The following is a 14,234-nucleotide window of genomic DNA, read 5'->3' as shown; positions in this document are numbered from 1 at the left end:
AGAAGCAATAAGATTAGTTCTGCGCAGAGAAGGTCGCGGGTCTATTGTTGCTATCTGACTACAAAGGTAACAGAGAACAACGTACTCATGGCAGGTTGGAGTTAACGCTAAAAAGCTTCGTGGTAAGTGCGTAGCAACGTTGGAAATGAAACTGTGTGGTTCTTCAGATATACTTGGACACCTTTCTCTGCAAAGCTTCGGCAGGTAAAATGCAAAATCAAGATGGTAAACTGAAATTTCTAAAAGCGCTAGACAGTTTAATTTTTAAATGCGGAGACCTAACATGCTGGCTTTTTTTTTTCAACAGCGCGTAAAATTACAAGTCGCGAAGAATAGGGCAAAACGGGCAATTTGGTTACTTAGCGTTCCTAATTTTCAAATGCTCAATCCTAATAACTTGATGTCCAGCTCACGTGACCTCCCACGTATTCGCTGAGAAACTTTGAAAGAATATTTTTTTCTAAGAAGAGAAAAAACTCTACGTGAGCCTTTGTACACCAAAAATTAATCGAAAAGCCGCGAAATTCTCCATGCCACTGTTTTCTAATCTGTGTACTGCAGCCAAGCTAACAACCAATATTAACGCAAGTTTTTTGTTGCTATGATTTCCGAATAGTTTCACCATAAGCGAAGTTTTAAAATTTTGGCGGCTGTATATCTTAGGCAAGAATTATTTTAGCCCCAGGCTATAAGTGTCGCAAAACGCGACAATTTCAAGCTCTGGAGGCATTAAAGAAAACTAAATCATTTCAATTCTTGTTCTAAAAGTCTACTGTTTTTCTCCTCCTCTGCACGATAGTGTGAACGCAAAAAAAGTAAAACATTGAATTCCGACTAGCGAGCAGATTACACGACGAAAACTAAAGAAATCCGCAAGCAGCGCCGTTGACAAAAAGCGTTGAGATGTTCCCGGAGGCAGCCAGTGAAGCTCAAGAAAGAGAAAAAATAATATAAAAGGCAAGAACTACATGAAAGGTCTTGCAAACCTCAACGCCGCACTCTTTCCGTCGGCGAGAGACTTGTACAGCCCATCTGACAATGAAGCAATAACATCAGTATGGCGTGCAATCACATTCAAAACTTCTCGTTCATCCGCTACGAATCAAACCAAATTGAATGTAAGCTCAAGAGGGGTGACTTGAAAGAACAGCTTTGATACTGAAACACAAAGAGTAACGCGCGACGAAAAGAGCTCTGCCTAGTCTGCTGTGGTGCATGGAACAAAACACTGCCGGGGCTGGTCTCAGTGCCCTCTATATCACTCGAATAGGAAGGAAAAAATTTTGTAGTTGTCCATAGAGTCAAGATCGTATGCCTTCATTGCAACGATGAATAATACCCTTATTTTCGAAGCCCGTCTCATTTTGCCCCATGCCCTGTCGCATTTTTTTCCCGGTGGGGGGGGGGGGGGGGGGGGGGGGGGGGGGCTAAAATGTGACTGTGAAATAATGAATACCATTACATTTAGCTGTGTTCGCCTTTGGCTGTTTTTTTCAAACTCGGTGGCCGCGATTGCAGGCCAATAGAGAATAACTTGGTTCTATTTGGTCTTTCATATCGGCGGATAATGAAAATTAAAACCCGATTTGGAAATTTGAATACAGTTTTGCCTCTCCTGCTATTCCCCTGCTATCAGTCACGCAAAGGTCGAACCTTGTGCCTACTATAAGGGATGCTTTCTCGAGCATGACCAGGCTGGATTTATGTCACTAAGTCTGGCCTAAAAAAAAGATTGCAATATTGTCAGACGAAAATAACCAGTTTAGAGGAAATATGATGCGCATGTCCTTGACAACTTAAGCCAAGCGTTTAAATGCAGCTTTCAAGTTGACGCTTTGCAATACTGATAGCGGAGCCATCCTATGAGAAGCCCCTCGTTTGGCGAGAGTTTAGCATCAACTACACCTTGACGCCTTGCGTTCACAGCTAATGGATGATGCACTTTTACTTCGCTTTACAGAATGTAAACCTGGTGTTAAAAATATAACGTCATGGTGTTCACATTCTACATCGTATTTGAAGATTATCCTGTAAAATAAGTCATTTTCACGTAGCCACGAAAGCCAATGGAACAGAATACATGAAATATGAATGAGTAGATCCAACGCTCTCAGAGAACCCACCAATACGTTCAGCCCTCTTAACTGTTGGTTTTTCTTTAGTGCTTTATTTTTCCTCACAATTACATACAATAAGAATCTATGACACTCTCCAAGTTTCTTTTCTTGTTTTTCAAGAATGTAGGCTTTGTTAGCTAGGCAGGCACTGTGAAAGCCAAAAGCCGTCTCGACTTCGCACATTTTTTTCTGAAGCACCGACGTCGCAGTGATTCCCAAAGCATGGGTATGCTGTGGCAATGTAAGCCTTTAAATCTGCGCTCATCTCACTATTTTACACACGGCCAGATGGGAACAAATAGCAATGCCTACTTTTTACAGTGTGGTTTACTTTTTGTTCTTCCTTTTTATTCCACGGCAGTAGATTCCAATATGGTGCACGCTGCACAAAACCTCCGCCATTGTTATAGTGCTCCATCCTGAGTTTCTCGTTATATTTATGACTGTGTAAACAATCGACATTACCCACACACGCTATCTTTCTTTGCCACTCTAATATGGCTATCGTTTTTCCACCTCCACGCTAATGCAAACAGAACTGAATTGTACAAAATGAGTGCTATATGCTCAATAATGACTGCTGTCTGCAGATATGCGAGCCACTTTGCAGTGACTGAAGTCCTGCTCGAAAGAGAGCGACTTCACATACTTTTTCTGTGCAAATTTCTGACATCACATTATTATCGTTTCGTTGTTCTTTTATTGTATTTCCTATGCCACGAGCTAGGTGGTACTTTACTGTACAAAAAATGCCGTTATGTGCAGAGGTCTTATACTATCGCTTTCATTCTCCATCACAAATCGTTTCTTGCAATTCGGGTATTTATGACTGTTTCTCGAATGGTGCTGCGCTTTTCTGTTGGGTACGAAGTAAAGCAGCCGCCTGGAATCAGTGCGATGAGCACACCTACCTGGCGACAGTGTGGAGCGCGGTGAGCAAGCGACGGCGGCTAGCGCTTGTGGAGGTGGGACAGAGGCGGTCGATGATTGCCCGTCGCAGCCACGCAGCTCGGTGCTCTGCTGGCGCCGCGGCAGCCTGCAGCCGAAACCCCGACAAGGCGTCGTCCAACGCTTTACGGCGGGGGTCCTCCAGGTCGTACCGGTACCCGAGCAGGTAACGGCACATACAATTCAAGAACGCCCTTTGTATGTACGCGAGTGCAGCCACAGGAGACCCACGTCGAGACCCAAGGGTGTCCGCCAGGTGACAGGATTCTTCCTAAGTATACGCGCAAGCCAAAACGAGGGCCCTTATGTAGAGCGCAAAACTGTCGTTCCGGCTTTAGGGTACAATTCGCAACAGTAAGCAAAAAAGTTCGCTGTCCAAGCCATCCGGGTGTTTCTCCGGCGCCACGGTTTCGCGCCCAAAGCTACCATGCAACGTGAAAGTTACTGCGACCTCTAGCATACTATTCATGTTAAATATGAAACAGAGGCACTGGGATAAAAAAAAGTAGGTAATAATTTAGCGGTAGGAACACCAAACAAGTCCAGGAATTTCGACAATTCCTTCTATCTTGCAAGACTTGCATCCCGTGCCCCTTGGTGCTAAAATAAAGATAACCGCGAGAATTTCGAATGTCGGGTACATCCTACTGATTTTCTCTGGCCATAGGAAACAGTTGCTGTGAGCACAGGGAGCATTTTATAAGTAAGATTTTGCAACGATAAATGTTTTTCGGTTAGTTGGTTTGTTTACGAGATTTAACGTCCCAAAGCGACTCAGCCTATGACGGACACCACAGTAGAGCACTCCGAATAATTCTTACCCACTGAAGCTCTTTAACGTTCACTCACATCGCACAATACACCGACCTTTACAACTCCGCCTCCGTCTAAATGCGACCGCTATGGCTGGGACAGAATCCGCGTCTTTCGGCTCAGCAGGCGAGGACTATATATAATCACTGCGCCATCGCGGTGGCGCTGCCATGATGAGGGAGAGTCAGCCATGACAGCCACCATGTCGCGTGGAATTTCTCAGGGCTGTCTCCTCTTCTGAAAGTTACAAGTTTAATATATCACCCGTAAGTTATGTGCTATCCGCTACTGACGACCGACAGATGGCTCTGATTACCCACGCCTGCGCTTGTTTTGGGCAGGTGAGATCGGGAGCGGTGGCAGCCAGCAAGCGTCGCCTTGGACGGTGGTGGGCCTTGGTGCAGGGTTACGTATGATGGCGCCCAGTTCCGGATCGTATTCCTTCCGCTTATTTTGTTGTTCATTTTTGTTTTGTATTTAACTTTTCAACTTTTTGTTTACATTTTGGTCGGACTCAGGTATCAGATGTCCACCTGATGTAAAGGGTGTGACCATGACATCATCATCATCATAATGCGAAAGTCATGCATGGGAAACTTATTTCCAGGTGACTACTTCCTCTGAAAAGCGTACCTACAGGGTGAGCAGCACAAAGCTTAGCGCAACGAAATGTTTTAAAAGCTGCGTGTAAAAGCGGTGTCATGGAGTATGTTGCATACGAGCACCAACTTAGTTAAAGATAACAAATCAAAAAGGAGGTTTATAATCCATCTGCATTGTCTAAATAAGCAGCCTCTTGGCACATCGTTTTTATTAATCTCGTACAAGTGCTCAATAAATTATTACGAGGATATACGTGGAAAATATTTGGGAAACACCGGGACCCAGAATGTTTACTCAGAACGAGCACGGGATACACCGATAAACCATCACTAACCTTAGTCTGCATCTATCACTAGCAAGTGTGAAATGTGAGCTGCGTTATTCTCTTCGCTTCTTTCAACCTTTCAAAAGTGCATCAATGGCGCTGACTGCCTGTACTTTGCATAGGTACTGAGGTCACAAAAAGAAATGTACTTTTTCCGCACCCTCATCTTCCGTCAATCCACATTTAATACGTGAGCGTAGTGAAAGCTCCATGCTCCTGGCTGCGATAGTTGCCAAGGGCGCGTCTTTTCGAGACCTTTGCGCGTTTAAATAATATAGTTCAGGTTGGCATCTCAACTTTAAGCTGAAATGATAGCCAGAGTAGTTTGCACGGCTCTGCCTAATGTCCTTGCCGCCATACATGCCCGTCACATAAGCTGCATAAAATTAGAGCGATCCTCAACGAAAAGTGTGCTGAAAGCATGGATAATTTATTTTACTCTTTGCGGTGCACATTCAATTTCGCAAAGAATTACATGTGGACAATGCAAGAAAAGCTGAGTGCTCTTAACTAGCTTAAGAGCTTAATTTTTTTTGCTTTTCTACCTTCTTCTGTGCTGAGGAAGGACCCAAATATAGAAAAAATCTAAATGTTCGGATGGAAAGAATATTGATTACTTAAACCAATTGCTCTTAGTTATGAAGGAGGAAAGCTAGACTGCAGCTTTTTGATGAAGATAAATTGGGAGTTTCTCCCTATCAAGAGCTTCGTTTTGTACGCCACTTCTGAGTGGTATATATGTCTCAGAACGCCATTACACGGTAGCCTAATCAAAACAAGTATTCGCCCTAACAAGATAGTAATTATTAACCGATTATAATAAGAATGAGCGAAAAAGGCTTCCTTCATGTTTCCACGTTTGTGAACTGCTCACAATATCCTTCGCCAAATAGAAGTCGTACATACGTATATTTCCACAGCATTCGTGCTGTGAAGGATTCTTCGTAAAAATCTGCTGTGATGGAAACATATCCTGTGACTTTAGCACCTCAATTTCTACCAATAAATAGTAGTATGAGGCACTGTGAACCAAATTAGAACACTTGCCTCACGTAACTGAGCGCACTTACAGTAGAAACAAAAATCACCTTCCGACTGCTGGGATATTTTCATAGGAGACGCATTTCTAAAACCTTATAATGTCCCCTCTCACAACTTATGAATATGTGTCTAGTAGCCAGGTGAGTCTAGGTATATGCGCAGTTGCGCGTATAGTTACAGAGCGTGTTACCTTAGGCACACTTTGTTAGAATATTATGGCTGCACCTCACGTGCAACGGGGTTCATGCGTGCCCTATCGCATTCAAGCAGATAACTGGCCTTCTTTGATCCGGACTCCCCATCTGAGGGCTTCGTTAGTATAGATGAGAGAAGTGCTTCTGCTCACTTTTATATCTATTTTTGCACAATAGCGCCCCGGCGTTCTAATTCGCTGTCGCCTGGCTGATGTCTGCGGACAGGTTTTGAAGGCTTTATGAAAAACAAGCAGCAAACGTGATTTGAGTTCTCATGCAAAAGTGCTGTACCTCCCTGGGCCGTCTCGCTTTAGTGTCCCTGGCGATAACTGATGAGAGAAAAAGCTGACCAATCAAATGTCCACTCAGTACGTGGCGGCATACACACAAAAAATATCAGCACAAAGTTTTCGTCACGTTGTCAAAAGGTCAATTTCACGAGGCTGATTCTTTTCTTTCAGACCCGGCTAAGAACATTGTTATACACCGTCAGCTATCTTATCAGCTCAGAATTTGGTTCATTGGCTCAAGCTTAATTTATCAGGCTTTGATAGGCTTGCACCATTTAACCGTTCCAAGTGAGGGACTGTTTATATGTTAAATAAATTCTGCAGTATTTGCAACTTGTCAGCCGCTATGTGGAAAAATTAATGCAGTTGCGTCCGCTCATACCCCGATGTGCTGCCTCATAGCCGTGCTTCCAAGTCCTAATTTCGCCAGTGCTCGCATGGAGAAATCACGGTTCTGTTTCCATTCTTCCCCATTGAAGACAGTAAGGCCTGGAATAAAGTGTGTTGAAAAACAAGCATCAACAATATATTGGCTCACAGAGTACATAAAAAAATTCTAACGTTAAAAGTGTTCTGTGAAAACAAAAATCGGAACGAAAGAATTTGAGTTTCAATAAATTATTTACAATTGCTGCTTGAAAGGAAAAATAACCAGAAGCAAAAACGTTAAATACGTACGCCGGAGATCGTTACCGAAGCTTTTATTTAAAAGCTACAGCCAAATCATGTGATCCAATTAACATACTTAGATGAATTGTAAAAAAAATATATTTGAAGCAAACAATAACATGGCATTTAGAAGAGGTTGAAAAAGTAAGTGGAGAATAAATATAGCAGAAACCGAGTCCTTCGATAAGTTAAAAATTGTGGTACAATTTTATCACAATGAAGCTAAGGTAGTATTGCTAGCAGTCGTTTATAGCAAGCCGAAAATGAGAACTAAACATGTAGTTGCATAAACTTCTGGTCTTGATGGAAAATAAAGGAAACATACAATTATAACAACAACATAAGCTCTTTCTGTGGTCCATAAATTCTAAGAGAATTACAGCCAACAAATAGAAACCACATAGGCAAAAACACACGTAAACAAGGCGGACAACTGAATTTTGCTCAAATAAACACCCACAAGTTTTGTGGGACAAGGAAGTGGAGGGAAAGAGAGAGAAAGGCATGCTGCGTAAAAACGCGGCAATCAGTAGTAGTCACGTCAATAGGAATAATAACAAAATATAAAACACTAAAATCCAGGCGTGTAAAAGGGTTAACTAACGCCAAGCCGGTAAGAAGTACCAAGCTAGAAATTGTGTAGAAAATGGGGGCCCTAGGTTTATAAACATGAAAACGACATAAGAAGGTTAAAACACGTAATCACAGACAGTTTTAAAAAAAATGATGCACTTAATTTTAAACCACTCGAAGTGTACAATGCATCTGAGTTTATCTGTGAACGCAACGGATTTGGTGCGAACGCAGGCTTCACTGGGAACAGATGTCAACACTGCTTTCAAAACATCCTGTGCTAGCTCGTCATATTTGTTTTTAGGCTGAGTAAATGCATTCAGGAAGGAAGTGCATCCGGTCGGGCCAGAGTACTTGCAATGCTCAGGCAAGTGTCAGCCCAAAACTTTCATGCACGACCACGCCTTCATCGCGCAACGTGCGTGGCCTTTGAGGTCATGTGTCACGCTTGGGTTCCACTCTTCCGTTGTTTACTTTCGCGCACACAGTGATAGCTTTTCTAGGAGTGGAGAGGACTCTCGGCTTCAAATAATTAAACAACGCTCTACTTTTCTGCAGGGTCAATGATGAGTTAAACCAGGGGTTTAAGGGCACCGCCTCTGCAAAGTTCTTACTGCTGCATTATTTTAGTGTTCTTCGCCGAAATACATTTATTGAGTGCGGAAGAAAGATCCAGTCCAGAGGTTGCGACTTTTGTATTCTTCAGATGAACTGTCACTGATTGGATGCTCAGCCGTTTGTGCAGTAAACAATCTCCAATGGCCAACGGCAACCGCATTTGAAGTTAGACTAACCAAATAGGCTAAGGCTACATTCCAGAAGTCTCCACTTATGCCCGCATTGCATTTTCTTCATGTACGATGCCCTCTTGTCGCGAGCACCGTTCGCAGGAGTGATGAATAGGCGTCCCAACTAAAGAACAATTCTTAAATTTACTTCAATTGCATTTATTAAGAATTAAATCACTGGAAGACTTCAACGCGAAAATTCCAGGATAGGAAAATTTAGCCGGAAGTGTGGCCGGAAGGATGAAATAGTTTTGCTGTGGTGGATTTTCGAACAAAGCGTTTGCAAGCTCTAAGCGAACGTTGTGATACTATAAAGGCTGCCATATAGTGCTTGTTTTTCTGCAGTGCAGGCTGTTGGCGTGGTTAGCGCAAGTTCGAACAGCTGCAGCTTCTGTAAGCACATAAGTGGAGGCCCGTTATCTGAGAAGCAAAGTTGCCCTCTTCCCAGGTGCCTTTTTAAGCGCTCGGAGCAAGTCACATGGAGACTTTTGTAACTCTACACCTCCGATGGCTTTTCCTGGCGCTCTATAAGCTCCAAACTTTTCTCCCTCGCATTTTGTGTATTTTCAAGTAGAGTACTTTAAAGGGATCGAAGTTATTATTCTTTCCACTTGGAGTGATTGGCTGCTGGGAAGAAAACAACAATTTGCCTTGCTTTAGGCGTGCGCTAGTTGTACTGTTTCAGTCCCATTGTAGCAATGTTTGATAGTTTTTGATAAACTTCCTGTGATACAAGGCAGAATGCCCAATATAGACTTCACACTTCGAGCTGTCCATATTGAGAGTAAAATTGCAAAATACTCAATAAAACTGTAAAGTTTAAGAAAGAAAAGTTTGCTTTTGGCTTCCTTCATATGTCACTCAGATTTCACACTTGTGAAAGCCACCACGTGTGTTTAACACATAAACGCTTGGTCGAACACCTGCTGTTGCTTAGCACGTCGCCGTAAATACGTGATGAGAGTAGTTTTTCATATGCTTCACAGCCTTCTTTCGTCCCCGATACTGCGTCCAGAATGTGTCAGCGCCTCACCTTTCTCAGCAGCATGAAGGCCCCACGTGGTCGGCCGGAACTGCAGCTCTGGCATGGAGAAGTACTCCTTAATTTCCTCGTAGTCGCTCAGTATCACAACGTCGACGGAACCTTTCTTCAGGCTTCGCACAACATGCGGAGTACAGAAACAAAAGTTGAGGGAAGAAGTCAAGAATCGCTGACGGCTTTTTCGGAAGTTTTCAAAGCTCTATGTCCTGCCGGCGCATATTCTGTGCGGCGCACTGGCGACGATGTGGGAGTCTTAAACAAGGACAGGAATGGTAATGTGGTTACAAAGCTTAGCTCCGAACGTCGAATACTACCGCCGCCTAATAACACTGGAGTTTTTTTCATAAGCGTCAACCAGAATATACGCCTTTGTTTTCCAGCATAGAACTGGACAGAGTCCGTCGCGAGTCATTCCGCCTCACGCACAACCTCGCGGAAATTGCGAAATCTCGGTCCTCCCGTTCTTTTTTATGTATTTTGTTTTATGTAAGGCTCAACGTCGGCACTTGGCAAGTTAAAAAACATGTGCACAAGTACCCTAAGAGAAATGGAATAGTAATCATGTATAGTCTCCGTAAACAACGGGGTGCTACTTAAAGCACACTTTCACTCTCCTCGCAGACGGTACACATTTAAGCAATACTATAATCAGCCTGCAGCAACCCGAACTCTTTCAGCAAGCTTATATAGTGATCTCCGGTTACAGAGAATTCAGAAACTTTGCCTGCAGTAGATGGTTCTGCAAGTGGCTATGAGCCTTAAAAATGGCAAGAAGTGTCAATTTCTTAATCTTTTGTTTTTTTGGACCCCACAAAATTATGCATGAGTTTCAAAAGCTACAAGTACATTGTGCAAATGCTATTTTTAAAGTTGCTTCAGTCACGTGCGCACTGTCCTTGTTGATCTTTACGATGGTCGCTGTAAAGACATTAAAGACAAAAAAAGAAGCTCAAAAAGCTGCCATTAACCTCCTTCGGCTCACTCTGTCCCATTGATGTTGTGTCTTGAAAACAATTTACAACTTTCATGTAAAATTTCGCCACCGTTCTAAAAAGTGATTACTTGCTCCTCGTACAAGGCGCCAAATTGGTTTCGATTGCTCCGATCTCTTACCAAAAAAAAATCACCTAGAAAGGCTAATGACGCTCACTGCATGAACCTAGTCACATCAGCGAGAAAAATTAAGAAAATAAAAGTTCACTTACCCTGCTTCGCTGGGACGCAGCTCTAGTCAGCATTTCTATATCGCTACTTTCAGTGTGCTATATAAAACCGATAAATTTTGTTTATGGGCTACAGAAAGGAAACGGCCGCCACCCGAATAGATTTTTACTGCTGCGCTGAAATCAGTTGTCAACTTGTGCGGTTTGTCGAACGAAACAGCTTTTTCAGATTTACCGTAACAGCCATTAACTCGCTAAAAGAGCATTCCATGAATGAACGTTTAAATAATAAAACAAGATATAACAAGATATGTAAAGAATTCCTGAAAACATGCCTCCGTTGGCCGTGCAAAAAATTCGGAGCGTCTACAGGCTCCGTCATGGAAAGAGTATAATATGTAAATGATCTTTTTTGGGGTGTATCACTGAAAATGCAGCAAATTTACACAGATTGAGGGTGTTTCAGTGAACCTGCGAATATACTTTCGAAACAAACGGTTTTTTTCCGCATGTAAAGTAGTATTTTGCGGGATGGCGGCGGAGATAAGAAAACATGCCAATCATGTTAGTAAATAACCTAGTCAATTAAACTCTAATAGTTCATTTTAAACTACTAAACTACGGCACCTGGATGCTGTTTCTTTAATGCTTTCCCTCTCCCCGCCGGGCCGCTGCCCCTCCGAAACTAGGTAGGACTTGGGAGGATTCACTGCGGTCAGCGGACCCGGTCAGGCAGATCACCGTCAGCCGGGCAGCAACCGTAATGGACGGACACCACATGAAAATTTAGGCCTTGAGTGGGCTTTTACGGAGACCCAGGGGGCCTCCATGCCTCGAATTCGCTTGCAGAATAAAGATGTACTTCTCCTACCTCTACTATTACTACTACAAATACTGCTACTACGAATAATAATAATAATAATAATAATAATAATAATAATAATAATAATAATAATAATAATAATAATAATAATAATAATAATAATAATAATAATAATATAATAATAATATAATAATAATAATAATAATAATAATAATATAATAATAATAATAATAATAATAATAATAATACCGCTTATTAGCTGTTTCTAGATAGTTGTACCGTTTGCGGCGGAGGTCAGAAAACAGATGAATCAAGCTACTTAGTTGGCAGGCTGACTAGATTCTAAATGTTGACTTTTTAATACTCAGGCATTTGATTGCAGAACGCATTTGCAGCCGGCCGACAGTGTAGCGGTGTCTGCTTTTTTTTAACTTATAGAACTGCATTGAGATTGGCGCTGTGGCACAGAAAATGTTTGGCTTCCTGCGCTTCAGTCTAACCATCCGGCCATTGAAATTTTACTGTCGCACCAACCATTAGACGTCGCCCGGTAACGCAAGTGTCACGCTGGAGCAACGACCATCGAAGAGCAGCTGCTGCAGCGATACAGGGAAGGTCATGCGACACCGCAGTGATGGAGTGACATTTGTTGCGCCACAACGACAAGCGTAATCCGGTGATCGAAATTCCAGCGCAAATAAGACTAATACTGCCAGCGTGCAATAAATTTCTTCTATTAAAAAAGCACCCACCTACAATAATTAAAAAGTTGACTGCGATAGACAGATAAAGTAATTTCGTGAAAGGAAAGGTGCAGGTGTCGGCCGGCGGTAAGGTGACCCTGGCCTGCTACGCCACATTGGAGAAGAGGAGAAAGGGAAAGTTGTATCGTTAAACATCTTAACAGTGCACACGACTGAATTGTTTTCTTAGGTCCACCACCAAAGGTACGACTAGGTTATCAAAGTCGTCCTTGTACCTGAAAAGGTGTAACTTTAAAAATTACTGGTGCGTTTCGCAACAACTCCCTGTATAGGCAATTTTACAGCGCGAGAACATGGGCGCCGTCGTGTTTGGTCATGTTGCCCTGCCGCCATAAACGACTGCAGGCTACGGCGGCTGCCCAGCGGTCGAGGTTCTAGATGTCGTTGTGTATAAGGGCCTGCTGGGCGGAGAAAAAAACGTACAGGACGGTTACGACTATGTAACGCGAGATTCAGCGATAGCTGTTTAGGTGTTTAGTCATGCGAGCACTGGTGTAGTGGTCACGTGATGCACTCGTGCACTGGCTGACAGGCGGCTGTTCCAAACAGAGCCACCCGTAGGCTTATACAACCCAGGTTGACCGGCGCAACCGACGGCGAAGACGGCGACGACGCCGACGGCGAAAAGAAATCCTAGAACGGGCGCCTAACAGCTATCGCTGTAAAAGCACACTGCGAAGGTGGCGTGGGCTGTACGGCTACTCGGCGTTTCATTTAAGCATGCAATTTACTTGTCATCTTCTGACTGCATCGATCGCCCGAATGTGTCGACGAACTGGTGAGCATGCTGCGAACTTTGTTTCCTCCTTTTTCTTTGTTCAGCTTCCGACATTTGTAATGTAACAAATGTAAAGAAGACGACGAGCATATGCGCAAGCCGCATGGTCATCGCCTGGTGCATGCTCCTGGCTCCATTGTAAAGAAGACGACAAGTATATGCGCGAGCTGCATGGTGCCGACGCATTCTCCACGGCGCAAAGTGAAGGGGCTTGAAAACGGGTTGAAGACCCACAGTGCGGTGAGTCCGGCGGAGAAAGTGAGCAGGGCATAAGGCAATGGCGACGCAGAAAAGTAGGACACGGCGTGAAGAGGACACTGGCATCGCGAACACAAGCACAGGAGAGAGGCACAATCACGGAAGAGCACGCAGGTATATCGGTACTGTCGGCGACAAAAGCTTTAGCAGGAACAGGGCCACCGCAAATTTCAGTCTCTGGCACGGGATTCGGCAACGGGGAGAGCGCTACTTGAGCCCGAGCACAGTCGATGACCGCGTCATGAAGCGATAGGAAGTCCCAGTCCAAGATGATCGAATGCGAACATGACGGCAGAACGATGAACGCAACCAAATATAGAATGTCTGCTATGACTACTCGAGCAGTGCACGCTGCTAACGGCTGGATGAGGTGCGCACTTGCAGTCCGTAACGACAGGCCAGAAAGAGGCGTCTTCACTTTCTTCAAAGATCGGCAAAGCGCTGCATCCATGACAGAAACCGCAGCGCCGGTGTCCACAAGCGTCTTCACAGATACGTCCTCTACAAAAACTTCAATTAAATTGGCGGCAGACAGATGAGGCCTTTCAAATTTTGACGACTGCGCAGTTCTCGCCTCAGGAACTGCGGCACCTAGTTTTCCTCTTGAGTGGTCGAGGGACGCCGTCGCATCGGTGAGATGGAGCGCCGACGTGGAGAAGGGGAACGGCGTCCAGAGAAGGAGGTGCGTTCAGGAGACAAAGAACGGCTTAGGGGCGGCTCAACAGGAGGTGAGTACTGACGCTGTGACCAGTAACCGGAAACTTCAGGACGTGTTCGTGAGATGTTCATGCGTCGACGGCAAAATCGCGCCACATGACCTGGCAAGCCGCAGAAGTAGCAGATCGGGCGGTTGTCAGGCGTGCGCCAGGAGTTTCCCAGTAGAGCAGGCGGTCGATTATTATCAGGCGTGCCCCAGGAGGTTCGCAGATTAGCAGGCGGCGAAATAAAAGCAGCGGGCTCTCGAACGGGACCAGGAGGCGGAGCATAGGTAGGTGGACGAGGTCGCGCAATAACGTCCGCATATGTCAGCGGGGCCGCATGAGGT

General features: G+C 44.2%; 1 protein-coding gene across 1 annotated transcript in view; it reads right to left on the bottom strand.

Moving 5' to 3' along the window:
* LOC144128529 (cytochrome P450 2H2-like) overlaps positions 1 to 14,234 on the bottom strand; it is a 51,130-nt gene that overhangs the window by 19,172 nt on the left and 17,724 nt on the right. Inside the window, exons 3-5 of the mRNA XM_077661975.1 lie at positions 9,395 to 9,516; positions 6,714 to 6,820; positions 3,029 to 3,336 (exon numbers count right to left, since the gene is read on the bottom strand). Coding sequence (XP_077518101.1) covers positions 3,029 to 3,336; positions 6,714 to 6,820; positions 9,395 to 9,516 — 537 coding nt within the window. The remainder of the gene's footprint in view (positions 1 to 3,028; positions 3,337 to 6,713; positions 6,821 to 9,394; positions 9,517 to 14,234) is intronic.

This window comes from Amblyomma americanum, chromosome 4, assembly GCF_052857255.1.
Source record: "Amblyomma americanum isolate KBUSLIRL-KWMA chromosome 4, ASM5285725v1, whole genome shotgun sequence".
In the NCBI taxonomy this organism is placed as follows: domain Eukaryota; kingdom Metazoa; phylum Arthropoda; class Arachnida; order Ixodida; family Ixodidae; genus Amblyomma; species Amblyomma americanum.
The sequence above is the reverse complement of the archived record's forward strand: the minus strand, read 5'-3'. Positions and strand labels throughout refer to the sequence as shown.